At 35.8% G+C, this 18317-nt stretch overlaps 1 protein-coding gene and 1 long non-coding RNA gene across 3 annotated transcripts in view; one reads left to right on the top strand and one right to left on the bottom strand.

The window, feature by feature from the left end:
• chrm3b (cholinergic receptor, muscarinic 3b) overlaps positions 1 to 13918 on the top strand; it is a 125061-nt gene extending 111143 nt beyond the window's left edge. Inside the window, exon 2 of one of the 2 annotated variants that reach the window (XM_058406805.1) lies at positions 5974 to 13918. In XM_058406805.1, the coding sequence (XP_058262788.1) occupies positions 6005 to 7729 (1725 nt within the window). In that variant the 5' untranslated portion in view covers positions 5974 to 6004 and the 3' untranslated portion in view covers positions 7730 to 13918. The remainder of the gene's footprint in view (positions 1 to 5973) is intronic. The other variant, XM_058406804.1, reaches the window with a different exon arrangement.
• A 2423-nt stretch (positions 13919 to 16341) lies between these two features.
• Positions 16342 to 18314, bottom strand: LOC131363933 (uncharacterized). Its single transcript, XR_009206402.1, has 3 exons — positions 17394 to 18314; positions 17225 to 17277; positions 16342 to 16799 (listed from the first exon to the last, which is right to left on the bottom strand). It is a non-coding gene; the product is annotated as an uncharacterized LOC131363933 (long non-coding RNA).
• Positions 18315 to 18317: the final 3 nt, after the last annotated feature.

Raw genomic sequence — 18317 nt, 5'->3', positions numbered from 1 at the left:
AAGGGTGATTAGTGTAACTGATATATTAAACAAAAATAGCTCCTTGCTCCTTTGTGGCTGTTCCTACATGATGGTATGTCGTGCATCCAGAAAGTGGTATCTTTTAATGTGAGTGTGTGAAGTGAGTATAACTCAGTCTCTTAGATGCTTATTTCAGAATGATGCGTTCCATCATTAGACATGCCTCTGAACTTGGCAGAAAGGAAAGGTAGCCATGCCAGTGAAGCAATCACTAAATTAAACAGACCTACTGTACACTAAAGCTGCATCAGCAACTCAGATATGACCCAGTGCTTAGATACTATAGATAGATAGACAGACAGACAGACAGACAGACAGACAGACAGACAGACAGACAGATAGATAGATAGATAGATAGATAGATAGATAGATAGATAGATAGATAGATAGATAGATATACACAGTGTGTATATCTATACTATCTATACTAATATACTTTACACTATACTAAACTTAATACCATTCTAGAACCTGTCAGATACACTATAAACCCTAAACCATTCTAGAACCTGTCAGATACACTATAAACCCTAAACCATTCTAGAACCTGTCAAATACACTCTAAACCCTAAATTATTCTAGAACCTGTCAAATACACTATAAACCCTAAACCATTCTAGAACCTGTCAAACTACACTCTAAACCCTAAATTATTCTAGAACATGTCAAATACACTATAAACCCTAAACCATTCTAGAACCTGTCAAACTACACTCTAAACCCTAAATTATTCTAGAACATGTCAAATACACTATAAACCCTAAACCATTCTAGAACCTGTCAGATACACTATAAACCCTAAACCATTCTAGAACCTGTCAAATACACTCTAAACCCTAAATTATTCTAGAACTTGTCAAATACACTATAAACCCTAAACCATTCTAGAACCTGTCAAATACACTCTAAACCCTAAATTATTCTAGAACTTGTCAAATACACTATAAACCCTAAACCATTCTAGAACCTGTCAAATACACTATAAACCCTAAACCATTCTAGAACCTGTCAGATACACTATAAACCCTAAACCATTCTAGAACCTGTCAAATACACTCTAAACCCTAAATTATTCTAGAACTTGTCAAATACACTATAAACCCTAAACCATTCTAGAACCTGTCAAACTACACTCTAAACCCTAAATTATTCTAGAACATGTCAAATACACTATAAACCCTAAACCATTCTAGAACCTGTCAAACTACACTCTAAACCCTAAATTATTCTAGAACATGTCAAATACACTATAAACCCTAAACCATTCTAGAACCTGTCAAACTACACTCTAAACCCTAAACCATTCTAGAACCTGTCACATACACTATAAACCCTAAACCATTCTAGAACCTGTCACATACACTATAAACCCTAAACCATTCTAGAACCTGTCACATACACTATAAACCCTAAACCATTCTACAACCTGTCAGATACACTATAAACCCTAAACCATTCTAGAACCTGTCAAATACACTCTAAACCCTAAATTATTCTAGAACATGTCAAATACACTATAAACCCTAAACCATTCTAGAACCTGTCAGATACACTATAAACCCTAAACCATTCTAGAACCTGTCAAATACACTATAAACCCTAAACCATTCTAGAACCTGTCAAATACACTCTAAACCCTAAACCATTCTAGAACCTGTCACATACACTATAAACCCTAAACCATTCTACAACCTGTCAGATACACTATAAACCCTAAACCATTCTAGAACCTGTCACATACACTATAAACCCTAAACCATTCTAGAACCTGTCACATACACTATAAACCCTAAACCATTCTACAACCTGTCAGATACACTATAAACCCTAAACCATTCTAGAACCTGTCACATACACTATAAACCCTAAACCATTCTACAACCTGTCAGATACACTATAAACCCTAAACCATTCTAGAACCTGTCAAATACACTCTAAACCCTAAATTATTCTAGAACATGTCAAATACACTATAAACCCTAAACCATTCTAGAACCTGTCAAATACACTCTAAACCCTAAATTATTCTAGAACATGTCAAATACACTATAAACCATAAACCATTCTAGAACCTGTCAAACTACACTCTAAACCCTAAATTATTCTAGAACATGTCAAATACACTATAAACCCTAAACCATTCTACAACCTGTCAGATACACTATAAACCCTAAACCATTCTAGAACCTGTCACATACACTATAAACCCTAAACCATTCTAGAACCTGTCAGATACACTATAAACCCTAAACCATTCTACAACCTGTCAGATACACTATAAACCCTAAACCATTCTAGAACCTGTCAAATACACTCTAAACCCTAAATTATTCTAGAACTTGTCAAATACACTATAAACCCTAAACCATTCTAGAACCTGTCAAATACACTATAAACCCTAAATTATTCTAGAACTTGTCAAATACACTATAAACCCTAAACCATTCTAGAACCTGTCAAATACACTCTAAACCCTAAATTATTCTAGAACATGTCAAATACACTATAAACCCTAAACCATTCTAGAACCTGTCAAATACACTATAAACCCTAAACCATTCTAGAACCTGTCAGATACACTATAAACCCTAAACCATTCTAGAACCTGTCAAATACACTCTAAACCCTAAATTATTCTAGAACTTGTCAAATACACTATAAACCCTAAACCATTCTAGAACCTGTCAAACTACACTCTAAACCCTAAATTATTCTAGAACATGTCAAATACACTATAAACCCTAAACCATTCTAGAACCTGTCAAACTACACTCTAAACCCTAAATTATTCTAGAACATGTCAAATACACTATAAACCCTAAACCATTCTACAACCTGTCAGATACACTATAAACCCTAAACCATTCTAGAACCTGTCACATACACTATAAACCCTAAACCATTCTAGAACCTGTCACATACACTATAAACCCTAAACCATTCTAGAACCTGTCACATACACTATAAACCCTAAACCATTCTACAACCTGTCAGATACACTATAAACCCTAAACCATTCTAGAACCTGTCACATACACTATAAACCCTAAACCATTCTAGAACCTGTCAGATACACTATAAACCCTAAACCATTCTACAACCTGTCAGATACACTATAAACCCTAAACCATTCTAGAACCTGTCAAATACACTATAAACCCTAAACCATTCTAGAACCTGTCAAATACACTATAAACCCTAAACCATTCTAGAACCTGTCAAATACACTATAAACACTAAACCATTCTAGAACCTGTCAAATACACTATAAACCCTAAACCATTCTAGAACCTGTCAGATACACTATAAACCCTAAACCATTCTAGAACCTGTCAGATACACTATAAACCCTAAACCATTCTACAACCTGTCAGATACACTATAAACCCAAACCATTCTAGAACCTGTCAGATACACTATAAACCCTAAACCATTCTAGAACCTGTCAAATACACTATAAACCCTAAACCATTCTAGAACCTGTCAGATACACTATGAACCCTAAACCATTCTACAACCTGTCAAATACACTCTAAACCCTAAATTATTCTAGAACATGTCAAATACACTATAAACCCTAAACCATTCTAGAACCTGTCAGATACACTATAAACCCTAAACCATTCTAGAACCTGTCAAATACACTATAAACCCTAAACCATTCTAGAACCTGTCAGATACACTATAAACCCTAAACCATTCTAGAACCTGTCAAATACACTATAAACCCTAAACCATTCTAGAACCTGTCAAATACACTCTAAACCCTAAATTATTCTAGAACATGTCAAATACACTATAAACCCTAAACCATTCTAGAACCTGTCAAACTACACTGTAAAACCTAATACCATTCTAGAACCTGTCAAATACACTATAAACCATCAACCATTCTAGAACCTGTCAAATACACTCTAAACCCTAAACCATTCTAGAACCTGTCAAACTACACTCTAAAACCTAATACCATTATAGAACCTGTCAAATACACTATAACACCTAAACCATTCTAGAACCTGTCAAGTACACAGTGAAACCTAATACCATTCTAGAACCTGTCAAACACACTATAAGATCTAAACCATTCTAGAACTGGTCAAATAAACTATAATTCCTAAACCATTCTAGAACCTGTAAGGAAAATGATCTGCCAGTAGAATAAGAACGATTAGAGCTTGAAATCAGTAAAAATATTTAAAAATATAATTCTTTCACTATAAGAAATTCTATACATTTGCTCGTGTTGAACATATTTCCACTGCACTATTTTCACAGGGATTTGTTTTGCCTCTTTCTTCACCTTTCACTCCTTTTAATTTTATTCCCCTCTTTCTTACTATCTTTCTTGTGTTCTCTCGGCTGTCCTGCTGGTGCACTGTTGTCAGGTCTCCTGCTGCGTTACCTGACATGGAACTTCATGTTCCCTCATTTCCGGCATCCTGACTCGACCTTTCTTTCTCCCTGTGGGTGGCTATTTATGTATGCCAGAACTGCGAGCACATTTCCGGCGTTCGGCAAACTCTGCTCTCATCATCTCTCTCACTCCTGAATGAGTTTTGCCTGCAGTGACTAGAGGGCAGCTTGATGTTTATAATAAAACTTTATTAAAAAATATACTGTAACTCAGTTCAGTTCAGCTTGAAACAGTTAGTATGCACGACTGAACCATTTGGGTTTCAGACAAACCTGAATCAAAGTGTCAGGTTTTCGTACCCTTTTCTTATGACTTTATTGGCAGGAAATAAATAAAATAAAATCCAGCCATTCCATTCACATGTCTTATGAGATCAGATTACACGAGTGAGAGTGTTAACTACAGAGAATGTCCTAGTTTCATTTTCCAGATTAATTAACACTATATTGTATCAATGAATGTACATGGGTTGGTTAAGTTGTCTTTATTTGTCACATGTACATTACTGCACAGTGAAATTCATTCTTCACCTATCCCATCCTTGGAGGGTTGGGGTCAAAGCACAGGGTCAGGTGCATGATGCATTACCCCTGGAACAGGGTGGGTTGGGGGCCTTGCTCAAGGGCCCAACAGTAGCAGCTTGGCAGTGCTGGGGCTTGAACCCCAATCTTCCGGTCAGCGACCTAAAGCCTTAGCCACTTGAGCTACCACTGTCCACTTACTCCACTTACTCCATTTACTCATTTTTATATAGGTATAAAGAAAAAAGCACTCATGGAAATCAATGAAAACCTAATGATGTTTCTAGAATGACTGTAACCTCTGAGAAAATGAACAAGCAGGTGAGACTGATCAGCATTCTAGGTTGCCAGTGTGACACTTTTGACTGAATTGCAATAGAAACAATAGCTAAGAATGATAAATAAAAACATTTTCAAAATAAGATTTTATTTCCTTACTCCTTAAGCAATTGGTGCATTACCAAATTCCCACTGCTGCTGGATCCATACATAAAATATTAGTTATCAAATTCTAAAAAGCATATGTACTTCTATATAAAATCTACTGGAATATGTTTTGCATGAAATAATAACTTTGTACATTTTTTTCTGACACATTTTGCTTCATTTCTTTTTTTTTCTTTCAAGGATTTTCTTGCAATTAATTTAAAATATAGAGTGGCAAGTCCTCAGTCCTCTGACCCTCAGCCAAGGCCACCCTGAACTTGGCATTTCATTCAATATGTGTCAAAAGTCAGAAGTTAAGGAAGAATTCCAATAAAAGAAGAATAAATAAAGAAGAAAGAATGTATTTTTGGAAGATTTGACTGGATTTACATGATTTATTTGTATTTGTATTTATTTGTAACCTATTTCAAATGAATACTTTTGATTTTTAATATTTTGACATGAAATGAATATAGTGTGTTACATGAGGTTCACATTTATTCACAATCATAGTCTATTCAACCAGCTTCTTTTCTTTGTTCATTAATTGTCGTTCTGTATGGCTAAACACTTACTGTTTCTCTCTGTCAGCTTTCTCCTCAGAATATGCCCAGGCATCACCATGAATCTGACACTGAGCACCAAGCCTGGATTCTTCCTCACCAACAGCTCTCCTGGAATGAGAGATTATCCCTACATCGCCGTTATTCCTCAAGACTTCTGGCCAGAGGGTGACGGTCATCAAGGCAATGTCTCCCTCCTCACACGGGGCACCAACTTGACCAGCTCACCGAATGCCACTATCACACCCACTGTGGTGTATGATCCCCTAGGTGGACACTCTGTCTGGCAAGTCATCATTATTGTACTACTTACAGGGTCATTGTCCCTGGTCACAATCACTGGAAATATCTTGGTGGTTGTGTCGTTTAAAATTAACAAACAGCTGAAGACAGTGAATAACTATTATCTGCTCAGCCTGGCCTTTGCTGACCTCATTATTGGCATATTGTCAATGAATCTTTACACTACGTATATTATCATGGACAGGTGGGCACTTGGAAACTGGGCATGTGACTTATGGCTGGCTATTGATTATGTGGCAAGCAATGCCTCCGTCATGAACTTGCTGGTAATCAGCTTTGACAGATATTTCTCAGTCACAAGGCCACTTACATACAGGGCCAAAAGGACCACTAAAAGAGCGATGACCATGATCGGCCTTGCCTGGTTTATTTCCTTTGTGCTCTGGGCCCCTGCCATCTTGTTCTGGCAGTACTTTGTGGGGAAACGAACAGTACCTCCAGGAGAGTGTTATATCCAGTTTCTCTCAGAGCCTATTATCACATTCTGTACTGCAATCGCAGCCTTTTACCTGCCTGTCACCATCATGACCGTCCTTTACTGGAGGATTTATAAAGAGACGGAAAACCGATCCAAGGACCTGGCCGGGCTGAAGGGTTCAGGGAACCAGGTCAAGCAAGGCAGTGAGGAGGAATCTACTGCAATGATGCCCTCAAGAGACAGCTCTTACAGCTGTGTCAACTACAGCATCAACCAGCCTGTTCAAAAGGACTCTGAGAAAAAGACAGGAAATAGTTGCCGCTTCTGGCTGCTGGGTCACAGTGGTCAAAAAAGTTGCAGCACTGGTGACCAAGAACACAGCAGCAGTGATAGCTGGAATAACAATGACGGCGGAGCATCGATGGACCAATCAGATGAAGAGGACCAGGATGAAGAAGGTGCCAATGCAAGGGCCGTTTACTCCATCGTTGTGGACATGCCTGAGACTGATGACAACTCTGAGATATCTAAGCAAGGAAAGCCTGAAAACCTTGCTGCAGAAAAACCTTCTAGAAAATGCTTTTCCAAAACCCCCACCCAGTCCTTGCCCACTACGGATAACTCTAAGCCTTGTAGGAGCTCTTCTGGCTCTAAATCCCCCTCAGTACCTCTGTCCTTGAAGGATGAAACTATGGCAAAGGATTTGGCCTCAAAAACCAAGACACAAACAAACAAGCGCAAAAAGGTATCACTCGTCAAAGAGAAAAAAGCAGCGCAGACATTAAGTGCCATCCTCCTTGCCTTCATCATCACCTGGACTCCATACAACATTATGGTCCTTGTAAATACGTTTTGTGATGACTGTATCCCTGTGGGACTATGGGCTCTGGGATACTGGCTGTGCTATGTAAATAGTACAGTGAACCCTATGTGCTATGCACTGTGTAACAAAAACTTCCGCATCACTTTCAAAATGATCCTGCTGTGCCAGTGGGACAGACAGAAACAGAATAAGCCTCACCTTCAACAGAAGCCAGCAGTAGTGGCCTACAGGAAGAAGTAACTAATGTAGAGATAAGATTTCAGAGCGTAGACTGTTATGAACTCCTGGGTCAACCTTTCATTGTTGCCAGTGTTTAGATTTGCAACACTAAAGCTTACAGACCATTTGCAAGGGTACACAGTTAAAAAAAGGGTTCTCAATGTTTCTTTGGATAGGTAGGGTTCTTTACTTCCTCAAGAGGTTGTACACAAAACCCAACATTAAGAAGGACAACCCCAACCTGTTGTGTGGTTCAACATAGAACCTTTAAGGGTTCCTTCCCTCAGAGGGACAAGTCAATGAACCCTTAAAGGTTCTAGATTTCCCCCATCCCCCTGTGTGTAATGCCTTTGGTGTTTGTTGAAAGGGCTGTTGAGTTGTAATCGTACACGAGGATTTCTTCCTTACAGTTCTAGTAGTTATAGTGCTAGAATTATCAAGCGGTTCTGTAGGACCCAGTGCTGAATGGGATCGGCGATTAAGGGTGCACCCTAGAGGATAAGCTTTTTGGGATACTAGATCGAATCTTTTTTTGTAGAATGAATGTGATTGATTAGTGCCTCTATTCAGACTATCTGTTGAAGGTCTTGTGTTGAACCTCCTATTGTACCAGTCAAGTGAGAGGTGAGTCAACATGGCTTTTTTATTTTTATCCTGAAAGCAAGTAAACTTTTCTGCGTTGTATACTGGTGTTTTGTTTCTGATATATTTGGCCATTGTCTGTAGTGATTATCACTGATGCACACTCTTAGAAAAAAAGGTTTTTTGGATACTTAAAGGGTTCTTCGCTTCTGGAAGGGGCACCTTTTAGAACCGCCTTTTTTGGGGCGTTTTGGGTTATTGGGAGGAGGTTGGTGTTTTGGGTGGAACCTTTTATGGTTCCTCAGTAGGACAAACCAAATAATTCTCAAAGGTTTGAGGTTTAACCTTTATTTCTAAGTGTGTACGTGGTAGAGTGTATTGGTCTCTGTTGTGTTTTATCGAAGATGCAGTGTTTTTCACACAGGCATTGTTGTATGAAGCTGCTTATATATGAATTGTATGAGGTGGTATTTATCAGATTTTAGACAAGTGCTTCTGTTGATGTCCTCATTATGCAGCCTGCTGTTCATTCTGTACAAATCATTTTTCTATTTTTCGAACATTTATTCCAATAAGGAGTCATTTAAAGGTGTGGGGAGCATGTTTTGCAATAAAGACAAAATTAAGTGTTTTCTTGCTAGAAAAAAAATGAAGGTAAATTTAAATTTTATATTATAAATTATATTGTAAAGTTTTAAGGGTTTTTTTTGTTTTGTTTTTAGAAGGATCTGAAACTTTCTGGGGCTGTATTCCCAAAGATTCTTAAGACTGAAAGTCCACACTGGGTGATTTAAGACAAAAATGAATCCTGTTTTTTTTTTTTTAGCCTTCTCATGTTTTTCTGTCAGTGAATCTGTCACAAATCAATTTAACTCTTAAAACAGGACCTAGGAGTAGTCCAGAGGCCACATACGACTGAATCACGGACCACTCTAACATCGCTGACGGTGAATAACTGCATGGTCATGGGGTTTATATATCACATGACAAACAGGTTTTAAAAATGTATCATGTGGAATGTGGGAGTGTTTCAGTGAGACTGGAGTTGTGAGGAGTTGTGAAGACAGCCAAACACTTATTGCACTGCCAGAGATCAAAGTTTCTACACTAATTCTCTGCTACTTGGTGAAATCAAATCGCAGTTGTACAGTGAAGATAAACTCACAGCTCAGTGTTTGCTACTGATGACATCATTTCTCATAACTCAATACCTACAGTGATTGGCTGATGTAGAGGTCTTTGTAAAGGTAAAATGGAAACCGAGTGCACAAGGCATTTTGCAATTTGATAAGAAATTGTTTGCAATTTAATACCACATGGAAATAAACATAAAAATTCTCATATGTGGTTCAGATGTTTACAAATTGCTGAGCCATGTGTACACTACAGCTGGATGGATGGATGGACGGACAAACGGACGGACGGGCAGATGGACGGACGTATGGATGGCTGGATGGACGGACAGATGGACAAACAGATGGATTAATGGATGGATGGATGAATGGATAGATGGATGGACAGACAGACAGATGGATGGATGGATGGATGGATGGATGGACATATAGACAGATTGAAGGATAGATGGATTATGATACATTTGGAGTGTAACATTGATGCTCTAATTAATTGAATATAAAAAATCTGCCAAACAATTTATGTGAGCATTTATGTACTCTCATCTATTATCATGTATTATCATCCATCCATCCATCCATCTTCTGTATTGATTATCCTACACAGGGTTGTGGGGAGTCATGGGACTCTGGGCACAAGACAGGAGACACCCTAGACAGAGAGCCAACCCAATGCAGGGCACAATCACACACACTCATTCACACACTACAGACCACAATCAGTCTATCATGCATTTTTTTGGAATGAGAGAGGAAATCGGAGGAAACCCCCGAAGCACAGGGAGAACTTTCAAACTCCATGCACACAGAGCAGAGGGATTCGAACCCCCAACCACTGAGGGAGGTGTCAGTCGAACATGCTAAACACTAAGCTAATATTATTAGTTATTGTTATTATTATTCATATTCAATTGAATTCGTTTAAGAGTGTATTAGAAAGACTCCACTCCAGTCACTGTAGATATTCATTCATGAGCCCTGATGTCATCTCTTCTAATAAGATTACTCATGTATTTTTAAATCTGCTAAAGTCTTTATGTATCCCTGCATCTCACCCCGAGGGTTCACGCCACTGGGTCAGGACGCACCTCGAACCCCACCAGGAGAAAGTGAAGGTGAACGAACAAAGGAGATTCCACTCAGCAGTTTTGTAAATAGATTTTAAAGAATTAGTGCCGTTTGAAAGGACTCTTTCTTTAGGTGTGAAATAATATGATTTGTGAATACGACCCCATTAAACCAATATGATGATCAATGCTGCCCTCTAGTGGTTGTATTCAAGAAGGAAAAAAACAACACCTCTGTGGATAAAGCATTCAAGGATCAGTCTAAAGATTTAATCGCACAATTCTAGTCAAACTATTTCTCTCTTTTTTTTTGCGTGCATCTAAAAGACACACCTTTTCTAAATAATAAAGTCATAGGCACAGTAGACAGGTTCTCTTCTGTATACAAATATTGCTATAAATTGTTATTATTATTAATAAAATTGAGTATTATATTTTACATAATCTATTATAATTATTTGACTTTAAGCATTGGGTGAAAGTTCTAATTTAAAGCCATCACCCCTTTAAAAATAAACAATTCTTTAATTCTTGCCAATGTTTTTTTTTCTCCCTTTTTTTGTGTTACTATAAAACTAAACAAACTTGACTACAAATGTATCTATAATGTCCTGTTGTATGATATTTTTTGGATGATATTTATGTACAGTTCTGTACATTACAAGACACAATTACTGAAGAAAAAAGCTATTTTTATTGTATTTAAACTGTTTTAATGTGGAGAAAAAAAAACTCTGTAATGTTTCTTTAAGCAGACTAGAAACTAGATTCTTTTTCAATTCAATATTATTTGTTATGATACGTTCGTTTTTATCAGTATCATGCTTTCCTCTTATTTAATGACTGTACGATGTTTGTGTGCAAATAAATTCTGTTGCCTGGTTAGATTTCTTTTGGGGCAGTGGTTAAGGTTCTGAATACATTATGGTCAAAACGAATCTCTGTCTCGGGAGACTTTTATACAAAACTAGGAGTGTGTAAGAACAGGGATGTTTGGTGCTTTTGTACAAAATTGCATTCCAACTATATTCAGACGTATGCGAGAAGATTTAAGATTTGAAATCTTTTATACGGTCGAGTGCAAAAGTTTGCATCCCCTTTGGACTCAATTGGTTTCAATTGTGTTTTGTTTCCTTCATCAGCACAATAAGCAGTGTAAACATTTAATGCAGTGTACACCGATCAGGCATAACATTATGATCAGTGAGAGGTGAAGTGAATAAGACTGCTGATCTCCTCATCATGTTAGTGGGTGGGATATATTAGGCAGCAAGTCAACATTTTGTCCTCAAAGTTGATGTGATAGAAGCAGGAAAAATGGACAAGCGTAAACATTTATATATATTAGGCTGGTGGTCATATTGTTGTGCCTGATCAGCGTATGTTCATGTATTAATAGAAAAAAAAAGTTTGCGTCTCCCTGTTTTGAATGCGTTCTAAATATTCTCTGAAAACCGCATGTCATGATCACGAGGCCTGTCAGGATTATGTCTGATGATTTACACATTATTAATAATCTGATTTCATTGTTTTTTTAATGTTGAATTTATGCTATATTTTATAATGTAGGCAAGCTGTATATATAGATATATAGTAGAGCACACACACACACACACACACAGCTGTTTATCAACCCCAGGCATGTAATGAATTTATTTTTGGTGTTCTTTTTTTTTAAAAAAAAAGGGAACACAAATGGAAATACAAATTATATACAGAAATTCTTAAATTGGGTTTTTAAATGAAACAAATATACAATTTAAGACAAAAAAAGAGATTTAATTTCGTATTTCTAATTTAAATCTAACAAAATTAATAAAGACTAAAGCAACATCTGGAACAGGCTTTCCTTTACTTATTGAAGGGTTTTTTTTACCCCCAAATAATGAAGTTTAATATAAAGTGTATCTTCATACACACACACACACACACACACACACACATATATATATATATATATACATACACTCTATTGATCCCATTTATATGAAAAGTAAATCCTGAAAATTAGCTATTATTATTATGGGATATTCCTCCATAATTGAGACAGGTCTAATTTCTTATTACAGTATAACTGAATCATTTTGAACTTTTAGAGAATTGAATTCTGATTTGTAAAGTAGAACTATATTTTTTTCCTTCACACATATTTTCAGTTCAATTCAGTTCAATTGTATCGCGCTTTATTGTCTCAAAGCAGCTTTACAGAACATAAAACATTATGAAGTTACCATTTATCTCTAACATTTTATCCCTAATGAGAAGCCTGAGGTGCTGGTGGCGAGGAAAATCTCCCTGAGATGATATGAGGAAGAAACCTTGAGAGGAACCAGGCTCAGAAGGGAACCTCATCCTCATTTGGGTGACACTGGACACTGAATAATATAAGTGTAAATAATGTCCTTTCTTCAGCAGTTTATTGTCCATTGGATGAATGGATTGATTTAAAAGGCAGCGATTGAGATGAATTCTGGACAACAACCCTAAATCATAAATCAAGTATTAGCATTTGTTATAAAATTGATTTTTATTGAGTAATTGATTATTTTTATAGAACTAGGCTAGCAATATGATCTGCTCATAAACCTGGTCATTTCTGTGTCATTACTTTTTTTGCAAATAACCGTAGGCTTTCTCCTGATTCTGAACAATATCTACATACTGTATCTATCGCAGGCTGTTAGACCAGAGCAACAGTTCAGAGTGTGAAAGCCTGAGGTTTCTTGTTAAACCATGGGGGTGTGCAGACTTTTGCACTTGGATGTAGGTCTCTAAAAAACTGATAAGCAGAGTTAATACAGATGTTTGGTTAAACCCACTAGTAAGAATGGATCAATAAACCTTTTCGCTCTGATCTCAAAATATAAATGTGTTTTTTATGCCACTACATGGTTTAAAATTTTGACTTTTACACAATATGTTGTAAATTTATACATGACTGGAAAAAAAGGAACCTTTACACACTTAATGCTCCGAGTTATTCACAAGTTATCAGTTTAATAATATGAACTTTTTATGACATCCCCTCATATATGTATTATGTATTTTATCAAACCATAAATTCAGAGTTTCTTCTGTTGCTGACCTGCTGCTTGTCCACCTAAAGCCTTTTTTTCCCCCCTGTCTTTTATTTTTGATTAAAGATCATTTATGATGTGCATGACAGCTTTTGTAACCAGACTATTCTTCAATGGCTATTTTCACTTTTTCTGTCTTACTTGAAGAAGCTTTCCTTTCATATTCAAGAGCGGTGTTCTGTACACACCTCTCACATCCGTGGGGACGTGATCTCAAACTGTGAAGTGTGTTTTAATGTTGTAACACAGCCTTTGTGCTTATCTACAGAGATTTAGACACACAATGGCAGTTGATTTGTATGAATGTTTCTTATTGTATCGTTGTTATGGTTCATTTTCTCATTAAATATTAAAAACTGACAACTCTCTCTCTCTCTCTCTCTTTTCCCCCCCCGTCTGTGTATGTGTTTCCTTTTCTCTTCTCTCATCTCACTGGATGTCCATGACAAGGTTAGGCCACTAGGGGTCAGGGCTGCACCGATTCAGCAGTTCCTTCCATTTTCAGATGGATTTCGGTAGATTGTAGAGATGAGGAAAGAAAGAACACGTTTAGGAAGAAAGATCTAAGTAAGAGGGATAAAGATCTAAGTAAGAAAAGAGAAGTAATAAAATGTTAGAAATACTGAAAATATAGCAAGTAGGTTTTTATTTAGATTTAACAACAACAACAACAACAACAACAATAATAATAATAATAATAATAATAATAATAATTATTATTATTATTATTATTATTAGTAGTAGTAGTAGTAGTAGTAGTAGTAGTATTATCGGAAGAATACGAATATTTTCTTCACTATCAGTTGTTAAAAATATTTTATTGATAATGAAATTACTGATTAAAGTAACAAGCAGCATATATGTGTTACAGAAAATTAATTCATAAATGACACCAAATCTGGTAAAGTATAAAGAAATATTTTATAAAAATGATGCTGCTGACCTAAGTATGCTGATTTTTTTAAGTTTAAGTAGGCTAATGTATGCAACAATAAAAGTAGATACTACTACAAAATACTACTACTACAACTATTAATAAACATAATAATAATAATAATTATTATTATTATTATTATTATTATTATTATTATTATTATTATTATTATTATTATAACTAAACAACCGTGCTTTAAATTATTTTTTATTTCATTTATAATTATTTTAGTCAGTAGGACACACCCCATTTAGAGTTTCATTTCAAAAGTAAAAAAAAAAATTAAAAGTCTTAGAGATAAAAATAATAATAGCTGACTTTCTGATTAGCAACAAATACCTTTTTCTTCCAGAAAGCCAAATTATCCATATTCAGGAGGTTCCTGATTCGGGCTGCTGATTGACATGGGCGGAATCTCAAATAATTCCCTATTTTCTACACAGGTGTACTACGGAGAGCCTGAAACAACGGCGTTTCGCGCCCTAATTAGTGCACTTTCCATATAAAAGACTCAAAATGATGCTCTACATGGGCGTTGCCTGGTGACGCCACTCGCTCGTTTGAGCGGGAAATTTTTAACCAATAAGGGAGGAGCAATAACAGGGCGTGGAGGGGCTGATTAGTATGGCGGATTGATACATTTTAGCCTAAGTGCTGTTTACTTCTCAAAGATACAATCCGTAACAATATATATATATAAATTGTTTCTTCCTTCTCTATTTTAATTGTATGTGGTTTATAAATTAGTTGATTAGTTCTATTTTGTAGTAACTGGTGGATGTGCTCAGGTGGAGGTTGAAAAGTTTTAAAACTATTTTTAGAGAATAGATATTTTTACCACATAAAATGGCGACGCTGTATTAATGCAAATGTTTTTTTTTTTTTAACTCGACGTGAAAATGTAACCCAATGTAGCTGAACACCACACCTCGCTGTAGTTTGAGTTTAATTTGCGATATTACGGCTTGTGAATTCTCCTAAAACGCCCCTTTAATTGGTCTTTAAAACTGTGGAAGAGTTAGGCGCCGGTACACCGGCTGCGCATGCGCAGAGTCTGCATCATCTCTGGTAAGTTTGCTTGCAGCAGGGTTTTCTTGGGTTGAAGGAAAATGGTATTTTTTGATGACTGTGGTTTAATAAAACGCTACTAGTTTGTTAGAGTAACCTTTTACCTACTGGCTGATGTTGAAATTTGGTACCTGGTATTTATAATAAGCTTTACGAGCCCAAATCATACAAAATGCAAAGAGTTACAAATTAATACATGTAACATAGTCCAATATTTATCCAGCACATTTATCAAAAAATGTGAAGAGTTTCTTTATTGAATGTATATTTTTTTACTGGATCTTTATTTAATCCAATGAATTCACACCCAGAGAGTGAACTTCAAGTAAAATTTAAATAATTGTTAAATAATACAATAATTTGGTAAATGCAAAATTAACACAATTATGCTTTTACCAAATTTACAAAAATAAATTTTTAAAAAATTGGTGCAAAAATTTAAACAAAATAAAAATTAGCTTTGACCTGAAACATTTATATTAAGAATTATATAATCAATAATTTATTATTATTTTTTATTGTTTGTTTTTTGGGTCTGGGAAAACCTTTCAGTTTAAAAAAAAAAAAAAAAAATATATATATATATATATATATATATATATATATATATATATATATATATATATATATATATATATATATATATATATATTTATATATATATATATATGTTTATATATATTTATATATATATATATATATTTATATATATTTATATATATTTATATATATATATATATATATATATATATATATATATTTATATATTTATATTTTAGTTAACTAAAATTAAAGTTTTTGTTATTAATATACTTTTGGGTACAAGACAGTGGTGAGACCGGCCATGCTGTATGGTTTAGAGGCAGTGTCACTGAGGAAGAGACAGGAGTCAGAGCTGGAGGTAGCAGAGATGATGTTGAGGTTCTCTTTGGGAGTGACACGGTTGGACAGGATAAGGAACGAGTACGTCAGAGGGACAGCTCATGTTGGACGTTTGGGGGACAAAGTTAGGGAGGACAGATTAAGATGGTTTGGACATGTTCAGAGGAGGGAGAGTGAGTATATCGGTAGGAGAATGTTGGACATGGAGCTGCCAGGCAGGAGGCAAAGAGGAAGGCCAAAGAGGAGGTATATGGATGGAATAAATGAGGATATGATGCTAGTGGGTGCAAGTGTTGAGGATGCAGAAGATGGGGATAGGTGGAGAGAGATGATCCGCTGTGGTGACTCCTGAAGGGAAAAGCCGAAAAGTTATTAATATACTTTGGCTCATTTAAAGAAACAATGAGAATTTTTCTTTTTACGCTTGTTTTTTTTTTCTAAATCTTATTTAGGTGTCCGCCTGCAAATTTCATGTTGTTTAAGGAGCCAGCGTAACAAACACGGGGTAAAAGGCGTCAGTCTGAATGAATATCTGAAACCTCACTAGCTATGTGCGATGACTATAATGCTTTCAAGTTTTTTTTAATAGTTAGACGCCAAATAGAAATGGACATTAGGCCTCATTTGTCGATCAGTAAAAAGTTATGTATACATGTATAAAAGTTCATGCCAGATTCATAGACGTTTCTGAAACCGATTTTCTTCGTATTTGCCTACGTTTGTTGATCATTCATAAAGTCTAAGACAGATGATTTGCACTTAGTGACACTCACAAAACTCGATGAAATTCAGGGGAAAAAAGCAGCAATTTTTACTCACTTCCATGCTAAAAAAAAAAATCAGAATGAATTCTAATTAGTGTTATTGCTAAATCTTCCATCTCACTTTATTTTTCTATATTCATTAGTATAATGATGGCAATATAAAATGGTCTGGTTTTACCGATGCTGTTCGATCGCTGACAGTCATCGCACGAGGATACGCTCTAGATAAAGACTCCAAAGCTTTTCTGTAAGTCTCTGTGGATAAGAAGATAAAATCTGCTAAACGCTGTAAATGTAATGAGAATAAGTAAGTTCAACTCAACAGTATAGTCCATATATCAAGGTGTAGGAATCTATGCCAATCAGTCTGAAGCTGATCAAGTTCAGGTTCCTGTGTGCAGGATTACACTCACTTGAGGAACATACTACATTTGTTATATTTTACAGAAAATTTACACCAAATTTCTTGTGTAAAAAAATCATATGGACGATTTATGAATATCCAAATATTGATAAATGTTCCAATAATTGATAAATGTGGCCTAGTCTGTTTACATAATTGATGACGGGATGATTCTAAGAAACAAACCCTCACTCTCTTTTATTTTTAACTTTGATTTCTTCAAAATTTGGCTATTGTTTTCCTCTAAGCAGATTAAGTCAGGATCATGTCAAGTGTAGAGAAACGAGCTGTCTTTCGATGTAAAAATAATGATCATTTCATTTCAGGAAAGTCTTCTGAGTTTTGAGTATAACCGTGTTGAGTGTTTTTACAGGCTGCCACACACATTCAGCGCATCTCCTATAGAGACTAGTTTAATTGCATGGTCTTACTTCTGCAAACCATTGTAAAGCGTATCGGGTCAGCAGCCTTTCCCCCTTTGAATGCCAGATAAATGAGAGCACTGCCCTAGAGCCTGAAGGGTTGAGTGTAATGGCCAGAGCTGCTGCAGATAGTGGAATGTCTGAGTACAGTGTTCATGACGAATGTGTGTTTAAAATGAAACGTGATAGTTAAATAAATGAAAAAGCCTGAGGTGCTAATTTCAGACTCTGTTATTATTAGGTTTCACATTCATTAATTTCTTCTGTTGTATCTGTG

This window comes from Hemibagrus wyckioides, linkage group LG13 (assembly GCF_019097595.1).
Source record: "Hemibagrus wyckioides isolate EC202008001 linkage group LG13, SWU_Hwy_1.0, whole genome shotgun sequence".
Classification (NCBI taxonomy): Eukaryota; Metazoa; Chordata; class Actinopteri; order Siluriformes; family Bagridae; genus Hemibagrus; species Hemibagrus wyckioides.
The sequence above is the reverse complement of the archived record's forward strand: the minus strand, read 5'-3'. Positions and strand labels throughout refer to the sequence as shown.